Source organism: Eucalyptus grandis, chromosome 10 (genome assembly GCF_016545825.1).
Source record: "Eucalyptus grandis isolate ANBG69807.140 chromosome 10, ASM1654582v1, whole genome shotgun sequence".
Classification (NCBI taxonomy): Eukaryota; Viridiplantae; Streptophyta; class Magnoliopsida; order Myrtales; family Myrtaceae; genus Eucalyptus; species Eucalyptus grandis.
Genome location: NC_052621.1, coordinates 12,525,106 through 12,541,358, shown reverse-complemented (window position 1 = coordinate 12,541,358; position 16,253 = coordinate 12,525,106). Strand labels below are relative to the sequence as shown.

General features: G+C 38.7%; 3 protein-coding genes across 3 annotated transcripts; 2 read left to right on the top strand and 1 right to left on the bottom strand.

Annotated features, from left to right (window-relative positions):
* Positions 1–659: 659 nt before the first annotated feature.
* LOC104421805 (tetraspanin-6) lies at positions 660–3,192 on the top strand. Its single transcript, XM_010033909.3, has 3 exons — positions 660–1,206; positions 2,021–2,337; positions 2,875–3,192. The coding sequence occupies exons 1-3, from the start codon at positions 715–717 to the stop codon at positions 2,912–2,914; spliced, it is 849 nt and encodes a 282-aa protein (XP_010032211.1). The 5' UTR covers positions 660–714; the 3' UTR covers positions 2,915–3,192.
* A 492-nt stretch (positions 3,193–3,684) lies between these two features.
* On the bottom strand, positions 3,685–6,453 carry LOC104421802 (AP-1 complex subunit sigma-1). The gene is made up of 7 exons (XM_010033907.3): positions 6,141–6,453; positions 5,047–5,133; positions 4,758–4,849; positions 4,571–4,679; positions 4,440–4,475; positions 4,269–4,355; positions 3,685–4,091 (listed from the first exon to the last, which is right to left on the bottom strand). The coding sequence occupies exons 1-7, from the start codon at positions 6,141–6,143 to the stop codon at positions 4,020–4,022; spliced, it is 486 nt and encodes a 161-aa protein (XP_010032209.1). The 5' UTR covers positions 6,144–6,453; the 3' UTR covers positions 3,685–4,019.
* A 5,173-nt stretch (positions 6,454–11,626) lies between these two features.
* LOC104421804 (D-aminoacyl-tRNA deacylase) lies at positions 11,627–15,689 on the top strand. Its single transcript, XM_010033908.3, has 9 exons — positions 11,627–12,010; positions 12,165–12,345; positions 12,480–12,622; positions 12,765–12,828; positions 13,645–13,697; positions 14,386–14,441; positions 14,741–14,815; positions 15,070–15,258; positions 15,332–15,689. Exons 1-9 carry the CDS (start codon positions 11,909–11,911, stop codon positions 15,420–15,422), a joined length of 954 nt encoding a protein of 317 aa, XP_010032210.2. The 5' UTR covers positions 11,627–11,908; the 3' UTR covers positions 15,423–15,689.
* The last annotated feature ends 564 nt before the right edge of the window (positions 15,690–16,253 follow it).

The window sequence follows — 16,253 nt, the reverse complement described above, 5'->3', positions numbered from 1 at the left end:
GGGCATATCTAGACCATAGTTTCCAGGAGCATGATTTGAACTTTTTAGGGAAAAAGATATAGATAACAATAAGGTCTTAATAAATGAAGCTATCTGGCGTGGTATATACTTGGGTCATCATCCGGGTTCGTGGAGACTTAACAATCTTCAACCTTCGTTGAGCTGATTCAAGACGAATCATAGTCATTTAACCTTGAAAATGAACACCAACTTTGATTTAAATTATTTATTTATTTATTTAGGTTTTATCGCTGGACTAAGCCTTTACCAGACCGAGATGCTTTAGTGCCTAAGTAGTGCGATCGAGTCATCACGCACTTTATGCGGTAAAGTGCACTGAGTACCCTAAACCAAGGCAAAAGAAAAGCAAATGGATGAAAGGCAGATGGACATATCTTTAAAGGCTTTTGATCAGAAACAAAGAGAATGCGGCAACAGAAAGTGCGTGATTAATGAAACATAAAGGCAGTTCGACGAGTACCCACTCTAGCTAATCGCATGGTCTTAATTTACTCTTATCTTAATACCATGTGGTATTTATTGCATTTAAAAAATACATAATATAGAGATAAATCAGAAAAAGATTTCTGCACTGAGATTTCTTGTGTTTATTATTTAATGTACGTCGAATATGTTGTCGTTCATTTAAAGCTAAAGCTGAAGCAATACAGTCTCTCTTGATCTCTTCCATCACAGAGAGAGAGAGAGAGAGAGATGAACCGGTTCAGTAACACAGTGATTGGCTTCCTCAACCTGATAACCCTCCTGTCCTCCATCCCCATCATCGGGGCCGGCATGTGGATGACCAGGAACTCCACAACGTGTGAGAACTTCCTCCAGACGCCGCTGCTCATCCTTGGCTTTGTCGTCCTCGTGGTCTCCCTCGCTGGCTTCATCGGGGCCTGCTTCCGTGTCGCGTGGGCGCTCTGGCTCTACCTCTTCGTCATGCTGCTCCTCATCGTGGCCCTCACCGCCTTCACCATCTTCGGGTTCGCCGTCACGAGCCATGGCAGCAACGTGGAGGTCCCGGGGAGGAGCTACCACGAGTACCGGCTAGGGGATTACTCGCAGTGGCTGAGGAATAGGGTCAAGGACCCAAATAGTTGGAATGATATCAAGAAATGTATATTGGGATCCAAGACTTGTGATGAGCTTCAGAAGTGGGGTCCTCTTGACTATCTGCAGAAGGACATGAGCCCTGTCCAGGTAAATGATGTTGTTCTCTTCTTCCGGAGTTTCTGTTCCTGGCTTTGACTAATTTTTCCTAGAAAATTAATGATGTAAGATGTTTGGCATGGCCATGGAAGTTCTCAGAGAGTCATGAGATGGGACTTACAAGTTCAATAGTATCAATGGAATTGTTTTCCCTAAGTTTGATTTTTCATTGACCAACTTTCCATGTTAATAGTTTAATTAAAAACCAAAGCCACTGAACAATTAATCATTTCAATCCTGGAAAAGAAATTTAAATTATCAAGACAAAAAAGTTGGAAATAGAAGAACTCGATCAAAAATTTATTGCATGTCTAGAGAGCATACAAGGTTTTCTTTAAACTTGTTTTCATTTTTCTTCCTTAATATTCTTTCCAGTATCCTATTTGTTTTGCCACAGTCAGTTGGCATCTAAATTTTTGAGTTTATTATTTGGTGCCTCGGTTTGGTTGGAGTTTGAGATTTTATTTCCCTAAATCGGAAAAGAAAAGGATCTTCTGGTAAATCCAGAACACGGTAAGAAAATAATTTTCTAGGAAAACAGAGTAACAGGAAAGTTCAATCCCAGGATGAAATTTTTCTCCTAGTTGAAGCTGATTAAGAGGCATCATCAGTTTCATATAATCCTCTATATTTCTTTGACTCAACATCATAATAATGGCCATATATACACACGTGCATACATACTACCATAGATAACTTTTTTCACGTAAGTCTCACTTCATACGGAACATTGCCTGATAAATTTTACAATCTTCTTTAACTATACCTACTTACATCGCAAATGACTAACTTATTATGTAATTAGTCTGGTTGCTGCAAGCCGCCATCATCGTGCATCTACAACATGGCCACAACGGTGGCTCAGGACCCGGATTGCTATCGGTGGAACAACGTCCCAACCATCCTTTGCTATGACTGCGACTCGTGCAAAGCTGGGGTTCTTGAGGAAATGAGGCAGACCTGGCACAAGCTTGCTGTCCTCAGCATCGTCATGCTGGTGCTTCTCATCTGCATCTATTGTATCGGCTGCTGCGCCTTCCGGAACACGAAACGGGCGGAAACCGACTACCCATATGGCGAGAACCGGATGAGCAAAATCCGGCCCCGGTGGGACTACCATTGGTTAGTAAATTAAGCCCACTAACTTGACTCTTGCCTCCCCTTTTCATTATTATAGACAATGTTGCTTAATCGACTTTAGAAGCATGTCATATTTTATTAGGTCTCTAGAATTAGATAATTACTTGCTTAACTAAAAATGCAAGTTAGTGGCTTAAGAAACCAAAGCATAATTGGAGAGTGACAGGAGAGATGAGACTTCCATGGAGCTACGTGATATTTTGACAATCTCTTTGTCAGACCAATTAATTATCCTCACATGATAAAGGAAGGGGTTTTGAACCCAGTTGCCCCCAAAAGAAAGTCACTCTGTTTTTTTAACTTCTTTCTTTTCCTTTTCGACAAAAGCTGGCTAGATTTTCAGTGAGATAGCATCATTGAATTCGTTTGGGTGCATACAATATAGCAAGTGCATCACTGAAAACATGAATTTGAACAGAACATGGTAAAAGCACTTCTCATTCTATCTCTATGTCCATGCTTTGCTTTTTCCTGGGCATGGTCTGAAGAATATACATTGTTGGTCCTTTTTGGTGACAGGTGGAGATGGTGGTATGACTGTAAAGAGCGGCTTTATTAGCGCACACAGGATCCAATCTTCTGTTTAATCTGTGACCTTTCTTTCTTTTTCCCACCACCTTCACTTTCTTTTCTCTTTCTCTTAGGGTGTCGTGTTCATATTCTCAGTTTGTATTCTTGCTACAGCAAAAGAGAGAGGGACAAGTCCATTGTTTCTTTTGAGGAGATGGGTAATGGTCACAGAGGTCTCTCATTGTCCAAAAGGACTTCGTGAATGCTTTATTTTCTTGTACACATGGGTTTTGCTTTTGACCACCAGGCCTCATGGTCTTTCTGCTTTCTTGCAGTTTTTCAAATTTTATTCTGCTTACTGTAATCTTCCTATTCGAATGATGTTAGATTCACAAAACTGATTAAGGCATTAGTCTATAAACTGGTCTAAAAATTATACAGACAAAGAGGCAAACCGATATAAAAAAATATTAATGAAAAGAAAAGAGAAACTCGAGCTAAGATGAGAACATGATGCATAGACCTAAAATACCGACTGCATCTATCACTTCAATGTGTAAAGCTATCAGAACAAGCAAGATTCTGGTAGCCTGTTTAAACACCGCAGATTCACACGAGAAACCGCGTTCTTTCGGGAAACAAGTTATTGGCCATTTCGAATTTAACTAATATGACATAAACTCACCTGGGACCTGCATCTGGCAATATGGCGTGCAACCCCTGATTTTACTAGGTTTGCCCATCACGATAAACAATTAAGAGAGAACATCCTCAATATTCTCTAAAAAACAACTTGAGTTTATGAACATAGACAAGTGATTGAGAAACATCATCCCCATATAAACTGTATTTCATTGCGATATGTCTTGCCGGGAAAAAAACCCTCAGTATGCATATGTGAAGATGTTTAAGGCGTGATGGAATGTGACAGAACCATTACCACAGATACAGCGCATTTAAAGCCAAAACTGAACTTAAATTGCTGGAAGTCACAAACTGTAGTGTTACATGAAGAATACTTGAAATTCAATGAACAGGAAACACACTGACACAAAGAAAAGGATACAAAACACAGCAAAAGCATATTGTATCTGACTTGGTGGCTTGGGAGCATATTTGGAGGAAAGATTGAATTTGCTGTTATCTGATGGGTATCATTTTGTGGCTTGGGCGATTATGTTGCTTATTGAACTTGCCTCTTCTTTCGCAGCTTCCACAAGAGAATCCTATCATCAGATGGCAACGTGGTCTCATATCAGCAGAGACAACAAGCAAAAGTTGTTCAACATAATGAATCAAAAACACGAGTGTGTGCATATCCAACTCATCAACCGTGTGTCTTTCATGAGAGAGAGAGAGAGAGAGAGAGAGAGAGAGAGAGAGAGAGAGAGAGAGAGAGAGACCTGCGCAGATATCAGCCGTGCCACTGTTTTCTTGCTGGATTCTTGAATTTCACCAGCGATCACAAGCTCATCCAAGATATAGTAGGCCTGAAATGTTCAAGCAACAAGCATTTCTCAATATTGTTTACCATCACGGACAACTATGATATTCCACTAAACAAGTGTAAGTACCTTATGGAAGTTAAATATGAGGTCCAGCTCACAAACCTGCAAGTTGTGAAAGAAATTGAAGTAAAATCAAGAACCTTTCATATGGTCAAATTAGTATATACTAGATTAAAAAAGTACAGCTGTTCACTCACACTGCCAAAGTAACGGTCCAAAATCTCCACAAAATGATGAATTACTTCAAGAGTCTCTAGTTCATTATCCTCAGGATCAATGCACATGCAAAAATAGAGACTCGCATATCTGCACAGCATGATTAAGATGGTCTTGATCAAGACAATAAAGCGCCACAAAACAAGCCATTTAACTTTCTCACAATACCTTTTGTAGACAACCTTTAAACCTCCCCACTCCACGAAATTGCACAGCTTAGGACCTCTATGAAGCATTAACCCACTGATTTCTCGGATGACCTTCTCAGATTAGATTCCGATCCATAGAAAGACGTTAGTCTTGGTATTATTAAAATCAGGTGCAGATGACCAATATCTCAACAGAGCATTAACAAACAAGAACTCAAACAGTTTCAATATGGCCCTCAAATCTAATCAATCCAACGAGAGTTCCTGATGAGGTTGAAGGAAACCATGTCTCGGAATGAGGATAATACCTTAGTCCGTTCCTTCTGCGAATATGGCGAGTACCATTTTGTTAACCTGACCTTCCCTTGACGACTAATTAGAAGAACGAAGTGAATCTACAACATACCATCAATATAAGGAATTAAATATTGATCACAACTTATAGAAAGAGATCAAAATATGCGGCTCTATCTGTATGCAATGGTGGCCTCTGCTTTCATTTATCCAGTGCCAATATAGTTTGATACAAAAACAAAATTCCAATTTATGTCCTATCTTTTGTAAAGATATCTACAAAGAAGGGCGTATAAAATTAACAGACAATGAGATGATAAAAGCCGAAGAAAACCATGCTTGCAATTTACGGCGCCCAGTACTAATGATATATCTATCTTCAGTCAGATAACTTCATTCCGATGAACATTTGTTGCACCAACAAAATCTCTAATGCACAGCTTTAAGAAGCTAAATGTTGCCTCAAGCATTCCATCATGCAATTTTTGCATTGTGCAAGTCATATTGTGCGAGAAATTCTCATGGAAAGTAGATAAAACTCATTGTGCAAGTCACACACAGAGATCCTCCACATAGATTCGTTTTCTGTGACAAATTATTATAAGAAACTAAACCCACAAGCCAGAAATTCGACAGGGCTTCAACTAAAAGCGAGGTTTCCCATTGAATGCATCCGCAAATGTCAAAACAATCAGGAGTTTTCTTAATTAATGGAAGATAAAAGAAATGGATACAGGGCAGCTCACAACAGAACTACACATTGATTCAAAGCAACTAGTCGGCTCTGATCAAAAAGGGCATTCGATTTCACGTCGAAGGAAACCCATAGGCTAAATGGGCAACTCCAATTTCAACAGAACCAACCCAAGAGAAGAGCCGGAGGAACAAAAAGAACAGTAACACGTAACTACGATGTACCAAAACAGCATCTTAAAGCATTTCAAACAAGAAACCCACGCATAAAAATCAGACCTTTCGACAGAAATCGAAATGAACTCCACAATGCAGTGTCCAAAACTCGAACACTAGGATCGATCGACCAAAGAGCTTTTATCCCCCTATGTAAACATGATCATGTAAACAAGATAAATGACAACGAGGGGTTTACCATGATTCGGGTCGGAGATCGAACTCGAGTACTTCAAATTTGCAGGCGACTCTGCACCATCGGCCGATCGGCAGCCCCTGCGGGGAATCTGTACGGGCAAATGCGAATCTGGGATCACTTTTTCACGCCAAGAGCTATTCTGACAGCGAGGGAGCTATTCCTCCGCCGCCGAGATGGCAGAGCATCGCCGGTTCCCTCTTCCGAATTGCAAAACCACGATCTAAGGACGGTAGATCGGCGTCTCGAGGAATCGCAGAAGTACCCCTTTCCTGACGTCACTCCATAGCCGTCTCTCTCTCCTCCTGTGTAAGCGTTTTCGGCAGCATTACACAGACCGAAGCAGCCATCGATACGCGGTCTAATCGGTTCGAACCGGTAAACCGACCGGTTTGATTTCAACTTCAATAAATCTGACAATTTTTTTTTTTTTGACCTGAGAACCGCCTATCGCCGATTATCGGCAGCTGACGACATAAACCTGGGAGATACCGCAGGGACCCACCTCCCATGGCGTCGTAGATAAGTCGCACAATAAGGGCGAGAAGTTTCGAATCTCTACCATTCCAGCTGAGAAGTCAAAGGCGCGATCCAACTTGTTCACCATGGGGTGGGTTCAATAAATGTGACAGTTTGTCCAGGTTAATTGGAAAAAATTAAGACCAAGTAAAAAATAGAATATGGATTTCTTTTTTTTTTTGAAAAATAAATATAATTTTTTTCTCCATATTTGGTCATCTGAAAAGAAGAAAAACCAATAAGCCATTTGGAATCGTTTGAAAATCTCTGTGCTTTTGAAAGAATAAGGTGAGAGCTAATAATATTGGATCCGGTGATTTAAGCCACCGAATGACTTTTTCCTAATGCAGGTCCATACTAATGTCCCGTATGATTAAAAATCATTGACCGTCGGGAGGGCTAAATTGCACCCGATGAAAAATGTTTAGAGTTTTACTGCACAAATTTCAACCTCTTGACACCTGATTGTGTATTGGCCCATACATTTGGCCATGAGCTCACCGGCAATGCTAAAATGCACTCAATATAAGAAGGTTTAGAATTTAAGTGCTCTAGACTTTTTTAAAACAAAAAGAAAAAATCACTAAAAATAAGTTTGACATTTGGCCAATATGTCGAGGGCTCGTTGCTCCTACGGTTGAGAACCTAGATCAATAGAGTAAGTTATCTGGGATAGTTGTGGTTGAACTGTAAGTCTATTGTGTTGTAACTATTTTGTAAGTTTTTGTTAGCAATAATATTTAAAAAAATGCAGTAACTCTTAAAGTTGGATGATGCAGCTTACTAAAAGTTACAATAAACAGTTGCACTTTTAGTTGATTCGGATAAATTTTGTTGGAAATTACTGACGTGATGTGATATCATCATTGATTATTCAATATGGCACGGCCTCAATATGATATGTCTGACTCAACTTAAAAGGATGTTGAATTAGAATATTTATTTTTTTAAAACTTTTTCTTCTCTTTCTTTCATTTTCTTTTAGATTTTCCCCTTTTCTTTCCTTGTCTTATTACAGTTCTTCCCCTAATGCATGGCCCCTCCTAGTGAGAATAATAAAAATAGAACCTCAAAACTCAAAATGAACTCTCCAAACCTTAAAGAAGAACAACTATTGTTTGTCAAAAAGTTCTAACCTTATTACACTTTCGCTAATTCAACCTTAAACCTTTTGATTAAGTCAACCAAGTCTAAACTCTTTCACGATTTACTAATTGAATTCATTTAGTCAATTTTGACTTAAAAATCACTAACATGGATACTGTCTATCTTATGTGGTATGGTTAGTACTAATATAAATAATTTTTTAATAATATTTCATATATATATATATTTATGTTTTTCCTTCTTTCTTTTTTTCTCTTTTCCTTTTCCCTTTTTTTCCTCTGTTGGGCCTTGTTGATTATCGGGGAAGATTGTTGACCTTAGGTGAGGGTTGCCCTTGTTGACCTTACAAGGTCATCGATTTGGCGAGAGCTACCCCAACCTGATTTGGCGAGGGTTACCCACGTTTGATCTAGTGAGGGTGGCCCTCTTTAGCCTAGGCCAAGCGTCCTTTACTTGAGGCAAGTTTCCTTCGTTGGCCATTGATAAGGCTTGGTGATAGCCAACAGAGAGAAAAAAGGAAAAAAAAAAGGAAAAAAAAAAAGGAAAAGAAGAAAAAGAAGGAAAAGAGAAGAAAAGAACAAAATAAAATAAATAACTTGAAAAAATATATTAAAACACTATTAAAAATTATCTATGTCAATGGTAGTAATGTTACGTAGAATGGCCAACGTTTATGCCAACAATTTTGGCCAAAATTGGTTGAATAAACTATATTGACAAAATGTAAAAATGTTTAGCACTCAATGACAAGATTGAACAGTTTATGACTAAATCAATAAGAGTGTAATAGGTTCAAGACATTCTGATATTTGAGTTTAGAGAGGTGGGTTGGATTTTGATATTCGAGTTTAGTGGCAATTCACCACTGACCAGTCTAGTGGCATAGTAGTGGTCATCCATCTTGTTCTTGAGATGAGGAAAAATCTATTACACTAATCAGATGCATACGCTCCATATTCATTTGAACCATTAAAATCAATGGTTCTTGTTGCAAGTGCATAGAAAAGAAAATCCGTAACTTTAAATGGGAAATAAACCAAGAAAGAGTCCAAAACTGACCTTGTAAACATATTTAATTATATCCATTTTTACTTATAAGTTCAAATTAAAGAGTTATAGGTCAAAAAAAAAAAAAAAACAAAAAACCACTCCATACCACACTATTATCTGATATGACACTTTTCTGACATGACTAGCGTGAGCATCTCAACAATATGCCCTTCATTTGTGAGCTCGATTTTAGGTTTGTTCACTCTTTATTTACGTATTAATTGACATCAAGATGTCTCAATCCAGAGCTCCACTTTGTTACCTTGTGAGGACCACAATAATAAAACAAAGCTTAGAACACTAATTTGGTGGGACTTACTCTATAGGGAGAGCAGCACATGATTCCTCTATAAATTAAGTAACATAATTATAATCGAGTCACTCAAGTATCTTAGTGTTTCTCAACCACAAAATATCCCTATAAACTCATAAGGTATTTAGTGCTCACAATTTTTCACAAAATAATCTCTTAATTTCACAAAAGAATTCATAAACCTTATCACAAAATTTATGGCTTTGACACCAAAAAATCTCTTGGATGCTCTTCAAAAAGAAGAGGCACTTCTTATATATACAATGGTCCTTAGCAAGACCTTAAAAGGCTATGACATCCATGAAAGATTGGATAGAAGTTGGGATCAAAGCCTCAATAAAGATACTTGCCCCATTACCAAACCCGGCTACAACCCCTTTTGGGGTGGGCTGGCAGCCCTGATTCCCGCGACACCTTCCCCCCTGAAATACGGGGGCGTGGTACAGGAAAGTGATGGGTCTCTTGGACACCAAAAACATCTATTGGATGCTCTTCAAAAAGAAGAGGCACTTCTTATATATACAAACTTTTGATCCAAAACAAACCACCTAAACTGAAAAACCACCCAAACTAGGAAGCCTACTTCTTTTATTTCTTAAATCGTCACCATTTTACAACAACTTAAACTTTTACCTAAACTAAATGTTTTTAATCATATTTTTGTTTCTTCAAAGTTTTTCTGCTCTCCTTTCTTTTATTTATTTTTTTTTTTTCAATTTCTTCCAACACGTATGTATAAGTGTGCTATTCTGTTTATAAGAAGGAGAATAGATCAAAATCTGTAAGCAATATTAGGGATATATGGTAAAATTATTTTAATAATAATCGATTGATTAATTTTATAAATCAATTTGTAATATGTACAATGTTTTCTCAAAATTGTATCATCTAAGTGTCATAGGAAGAATAACTCGTGCGGCGCCTGACGAGTTGAGAAGACACCAAACCAACTTTCATTCTATAGTTGTTCCGAAGAACAATATAGAGAATATCATCCCCGTATCAAATCGTACATAGCTCGGGCATCCAGTCTTTCCAATGAAATACACAACACAACAACTGGTTTTGGCTAGCAACATTAGGAAAGTGGCATTAGCTCTTAACCAATTTATGCATTGGCCTCTTGACCTCAAAGTTTCATAAAAATATAACCGGTCCATCTTGAAACTCCATGAATTTTTTTATCCTATCCCTATCTTATTTAGAAATCCAAAGAACCAAATGTAGCCTTTGGCACAACAACTAGCTTTAATTGGCAACGTGAGGAGAGCAACATTAGCTTATGCACAAGAGATCAATCCCGACCTTAGAGTTTCGTAAAAATATAACCAATCCATCTTGGAATGCCTTACTAGAGCTGGCAAAATGGGTCATAAACCCATATTATGACCTATTTTTAGTTAAATGGATTGTATATGGGTCAAGTGAAAGTTAAATATGGGTTAGAAATGAGTCTGAAAAAGTAAAATACAAAAAGAAATGGGTCTAAATGGATTATTAGGAAACTCATTTTAAAGTTTAAATCCATGGCCTTTTTTAACTTTATAAAAATGTTTTTTATTTATAAAAAATCGAAATTTTAATTATTTTTCATATTTCAAATTTTCTTTTCTTTTCTTTTTCTTTCTTTTTCTTCCTTCTTTAGCCGACGGCTGGCAGGGCGACGACAAGCCAAACGGCCGGCGACAGGCCGGCGAGGCTCGAGCTAGCTGGCGTCGGGCAAGGCCTCGGCCTCACCGGATCGACGAGATTGAGTCTCGCCCGACGCCCGTGAGCTCGATCTCGCCGTGGTCGGTCGCCGGTCGACGTCGTGGTCGGCGGTCGACCGAAGAAGAAGAAAAAAAGAAAAGAGAAAAGAGAAAGAAAAAATAATTATTAAAAATTAAAAATTGATTTTTAAAAATATTTTAAAAAGAATTATAAAAATTTCGATTAAATTTGTATTACATTAAAATTGTTAAAAATTTTGTATTGCATAAAAATGTTTTAACAATACTTTTTTTAATAAAAAAAATCATAAAAATGAGCTTTTTTAGATTTAGTTAAAAAAATTTCATGTTACAGTTTTTAGTTATTCAATGGTATGTTCACTTCAAATAAGAAAAGCATGTGCATAGTCTAATTTTTTATAAATATTTCAATTTATAAGTTTTTTTTAACTTTTTATTTTATTTTATTTACTATTTTAATTTAATTTGAAGTTTTAATCTAATTAGCATATAAGTAGAAGTGGTTTTCCTAGAATATTAATAGGTTTTATTTATACAGGTCGGGTTGGGTCGGATTGGGTCGGGTATGGATCACTAGATTTATACTATAAGAATATAGATTAAAACATGTTAATTGAGTTAAATATGAATTGATCCATACCCGACCGACCCGACCCGACCCACTCATTTGCCGCCCCTACTACCGGCACAGCAAGACACTCTCATGAATCGATTATATCGTTTATTTGCGAAGGGAGAATCAGAGTCCGTGACTACTAAGGGAAGTAGAGACAATGGGCGACAGCTTAACGAAATAGCTAAATGGGAGCGATGGACGAGTTCGAACCTTCTTTTGCAACCTCCCAATTGGCGGCTGAAAAGTAGGAAGGGAGAAGCCCACGTTGCGGTCGCCCACCGTGAAATGACACTTGCCCACAGCATTTGGCGGATCGCTTGATTGACGAGACTCCCCGTGCTTTGTTGATTACAGTTCGCACATGCAGAGATCGATTTCGTAGAGCACGGCGCAGGCAAAGAAGAAGGGAGAAGCAGAAAGAAGGGAAGAGCGAGAAATGGTGATCCTTTTGGTGGCCACGACCACCGACCCCGCGTCCATCAATCCCGCCACTGCCCTCTTGGCCATGCCCGGCTGGACCCCTCGTCCCGCCCTTCAGGTCATCATCATCAAGATCAGTTTTTAATTTTTCTTTTTCTAACCTTTCTTCTTCAACTTTGCATCATGTTGAACAGCGTTGGATTTGAGAGGTGGGTTCTTTTTCTTCTTCTTTTTTGGCGATGTTCTGATATTTTGTGACATGGGTTTTGAAGGATATGAAAAGTTTCGCCAATCAGCAAGTGAGGCTGCTGCAACACGACAGGGGCATCGTGGAAGAAGATCATCTCGACGTGCGTTGGGAAGAAGCCACCGGCGAGGCGGTGGACGAGCTCATCTTCTTCAGCAAGCACACCGCCGTCTCCAATCGCCCGGCTCTCACCGTCCACCCAATTGGTAATTTCGTGTTCTTGCTCTTGGGTTTCGAGGATCGCGCGGTCGGCGGACGTTAAATTTTTTGCATTCAGGAGGGAGAGTTTTATGATTTTTACTTCTTATTGGTGCGTGCGTGTGTGGTATTGTTGTTGTAGGTGTGCCTCATCTGCGTGAAGGCGAGGTTCCACCGCAAGGAGGGAAGCCAGGGTGGGCGGCGCCACCGAATCCGAGAATAGGGCCCTGGCTGAGATTGTTGAAGAAGATTGCTCAGTCCTATAATATGGTTCCTGAGTTTGAGGCACGTTCTTGTTTCTGAGGGGTCCTTTTATGATGTCTTTTCGTCTATATGTTGGGCCTATTTTGTGGCATGTCGTTGCATTGTGAGAGATGATACCAGATATGGTTATTGATGGTTGTTTGTTTTCATGGATTATGAGTAGATTACCTTGGAGGGCACTCATCATGGACCGGAGACTAACAAGCTGGCAATGTTTGTGGAGATTGGTATATCCAACTCTCTTTTCATTTCATTCTCCAATTGTATTGTTCAAACTAGATCAGCATTGTCTGTGTTGCTGATGATTTGCTCTAGTGTTATTTCAATCCACATTGGAAGCCTGTAAGAATGTTTTGATCAAGTTGCTCAAATATGAAAAGACCGACATTTTACTCATATTCCGATTTCCAAATGATGGACACTGGTTATGTCCTGCTAACTAAAGATGGTTGCACTTTCACTGTCTAGACTTTTCGTATATTTGCCTTTGGTCATCGATCAAGTAATGGCTTGCCATCATGTATAAAACCTTCTCTGTCAAAGTTATGGAGATTTAAGTAAAATGAAATCTTTTTGTACCATCCCATTTCATAATGACTTCGGTTCAATGGTAGGAAAGTATCTAGTGTGCAGAAGCTTGTCGTTCATATGACTGCAATATCATTGTAAAGTTTCCCTTCCCCTAATAAGATGATCTGATTGTTTTTCCAGTAGTCCAGTTTCTCTGAACCGTCTTATTCTTTATATGACAACACTATCAGTTTGATTTCCACGTATCAGGCAACCAAGCTTATGGTGAATAGCTCCTTTTTTTGGGTTACAAATAGCTGTAATTAGATGACAGTATGTATATTCTTTCTGTTTCCTTTAACTAATTCTTTTTGTAGATTGCTGTGTAAATGCTCATGGAATCTTATGGTTGAGTTTAGCTTAGAATGTGGACTTTGTAGTCTGTGTGCTGCACTCTTTCGTTGCCTATAGATGATGTACTTAGCTGTGAGCAATTAATATGATCCGCAGTGGTGTTTTTGTGCTTGATTTAGGGAGTACTGAAGAATACTGGAGGAGGTTGGATGCTGCTAAAGTTGTTGCTCAAGTTGAGTTCACTGCTTTTTATATATAGAGTACTATTGAGTGGCATGTCCCTGCTTTTGCTTGCCTCTTGTAGTGATTAGTTTGCACATTCTGGTATGTTATTTGCAGTTAGCATGGTGGATATGGTGCAATAGTGGTTTGACTGTATGCAAGAATGAATATTTTTTTCTAGAGTAAATCATGTCGACAAGTGCCTTCATCTACTGATGTTATACTGACTGATATATTGTTTGTGGATCTGTATGAAGAAATTCTATGACAACCCCTCCTTTCGTAACTCTGGCACAAACTTAGTTCTTGGTGAGGCAAAATTCTGTGTTGATACAATAACACTGGAAAAACAATCAGCACATCATTTCAAACTTTAGGAAGAATAAGTGTAAATTGGGGCATCAGGGGGTGTTATTATCAATTCCTACTGTAGTTGTGTAAAAGCACCGATCTTCTTGCTCCTGCATATCAGAGCAAAAAATAATCTCTGGCTTCTGAATTCTTGGGGACTTTAATCTACTTAAAAGGAGCTTATTTTCACAGGACAGCTTTCCTGTTAAACTTCTAGGTCCCCTCTATTAAATGTTTGAAAAGGACATGTAATTTTATATCATGTGATGAGATGACAGTCTGGAATCTGATCCTCTTTTTAGATCTTTTTAATTCCTTGGTCTGACATATCACTTGTTACTATGAAGTTGGTTTGGGAAGGTCTTGGGCTTGGAGGAGAGCCTGCGATTGGGAACTGGAGCAGGTATACACTCATGCTTTAACTGACGTTATGAGAAATTGGCCTTTCTTTGGCAATATCATTTTGAGGCTATTTGTATGACTCTGGCTGAATTCAGCACTCTGTAGATGTGTTTTGTCCCTTTGAAAGACTATTGGGAAGGCAGTATACTTCTGTGTTTCTTTACAAAAGATATTCACCTTCGTCGTAGATGTGAAATGCTTACAGGAAACTGAGACAGCACAAGTGCTCATGACTGTAAATATTAGTTCTTTCTTGCTCGGGACCATGGAATTTTATATTTGCCTCTAATACTGTCTCAGGGATGTTACAAAGAAAAAAGTCTTGCTTGGGATAGGTGGCGGACATTATGCGCCTCGGCATATGGACATTGTCCAGTAAGACATCTTTTAACTTTTTAATCCTCCTTAGTGCTACAATCTCATGTCTTTTGGGTCATTGATATCCATGAATATGCTACCTGTTCTGATTAGAGTTATAGACAGAAGAAAGATAATGATATTTTCAAGTTGGAACATCCCAAGTTATTTGGTACTCTTTTCTTTTCTTTTTTCTTTTTAAATAATATGGTCTAAATATCAGGTGCTCTTGAGGTGTTTGAAGTTACGTAGCATTTTCACGATAATTTCAGGAAAGATGATGTGTGGGTCGGGCACCTGCTTTCTGGATATTGCTTACCCATGGAAGATCCTAGCCAGTCAAAAGCAGAAGCTAATACAACAGTTATCGGGGGGACCTGGAAGCAAGCGATCGAAGTGGCATTCGAGACTACAAAGTCGGCTTTCCCTGGTGGCGACATTATGGCGCATCTTGACCATAAGTAAGTCATTCTCGGCAAAGTTCTGGTAACAATCAAGCCATGAGTTGACCATTGCTTATAATATTGTCTGCAGGAGTTTCAAGAGCTGGCAGAGAAACGCCATCACGGCATTCTTAGCTGACCAGAACATCAAAATTGGCAAGCCAAATGACTTCTTGATTTGAAGTTTTGAATTATTATTTTGGTATTATGGTGGAAGTCCATGCCTTACTTAAGCCTCTGGACTCTTGAGAGAACACTTGGAGTTCTAGTAGATAGAATTTATTTACATATACAGATCTTAGCTCCAGAAGCTTTCGCTGGATGCTGATTTAACTGAGTGAATTTCATGAGCCATTGGTGATTGAATGGATTAACGGTATCGATAACATGTGAACTACTGGTATGTCGAAATAATGAAAGCAGTGCGCTATTGTCACCGATTTTGTGAACTTTTTGTTCGTTTTCCATAAGAAATTATTCTGGAAGTTCTGATATTACTTTCATTTTTATGAATCTGCGTTCTGTCCTGTCCTTTTCTGTCCTAAATAAACTATATGAACTAACTGAACAAATTTTCATGATGGACAAGCTGGACTGATGAGGCGAAACAAATGTCTGAAAAAGGGAATGAAAAGCAGCCGTGAAAATATTTTCTCTTCCAATGTCTCTCTCGCTTGAAGAGACGCTCATAAGCCACGCTTACAGCAAATGTTCAAGACTCGTGTCGTCTTACAGCTTCTGGTAGTTCTCTCCCTTCCACTTGGTGGAGCGACTCTCTGGGTACCCGTGTAAGAATTGCAGAGATGTAAGGGAATCGTATGCTATGTACGTTGGGTCTATCTAGTCGAACAAGCTCAGCATTATGGAAGGAAATAGAGAGCAGAAGTTAAGAAAGGCTGCCTTATGTAGAAGTTTAGGACATCTCTGGACAGGTAGGAAAATTGCTGTTTTAGACAATGTAGCATCTGAGGAGAAACTACAAGAGTGTGAACGTACTTTGGTAGATTTCATGG

What these genes read in the sequence shown, in the direction of transcription:
- LOC104421805 (XM_010033909.3), top strand. Translation starts at nt 715, where the DNA reads ATGAACCGGTTCAGTAACACAGTGATTGGCTTCCTCAACCTGATAACC. An exon ending in AGGACATGAGCCCTGTCCAG is followed by an intron (nt 1,207 to 2,020) that starts GTAAATGATGTT and finishes TTATGTAATTAG; the next exon opens with TCTGGTTGCTGCAAGCCGCC. An exon ending in CCCCGGTGGGACTACCATTG is followed by an intron (nt 2,338 to 2,874) that starts GTTAGTAAATTA and finishes TTTTGGTGACAG; the next exon opens with GTGGAGATGGTGGTATGACT.
- LOC104421802 (XM_010033907.3), bottom strand. An exon ending in CGCAGAAGGAACGGACTAAG is followed by an intron (nt 4,850 to 5,046) that starts GTATTATCCTCA and finishes TAATCTGAGAAG; the next exon opens with GTCATCCGAGAAATCAGTGG. An exon ending in TCATATTTAACTTCCATAAG is followed by an intron (nt 4,356 to 4,439) that starts GTACTTACACTT and finishes TGAACATTTCAG; the next exon opens with GCCTACTATATCTTGGATGA.
- LOC104421804 (XM_010033908.3), top strand. Translation starts at nt 11,909, where the DNA reads ATGGTGATCCTTTTGGTGGCCACGACCACCGACCCCGCGTCCATCAAT. An exon ending in TCTCACCGTCCACCCAATTG is followed by an intron (nt 12,346 to 12,479) that starts GTAATTTCGTGT and finishes TTGTTGTTGTAG; the next exon opens with GTGTGCCTCATCTGCGTGAA. An exon ending in ATGGCGCATCTTGACCATAA is followed by an intron (nt 15,259 to 15,331) that starts GTAAGTCATTCT and finishes TATTGTCTGCAG; the next exon opens with GAGTTTCAAGAGCTGGCAGA.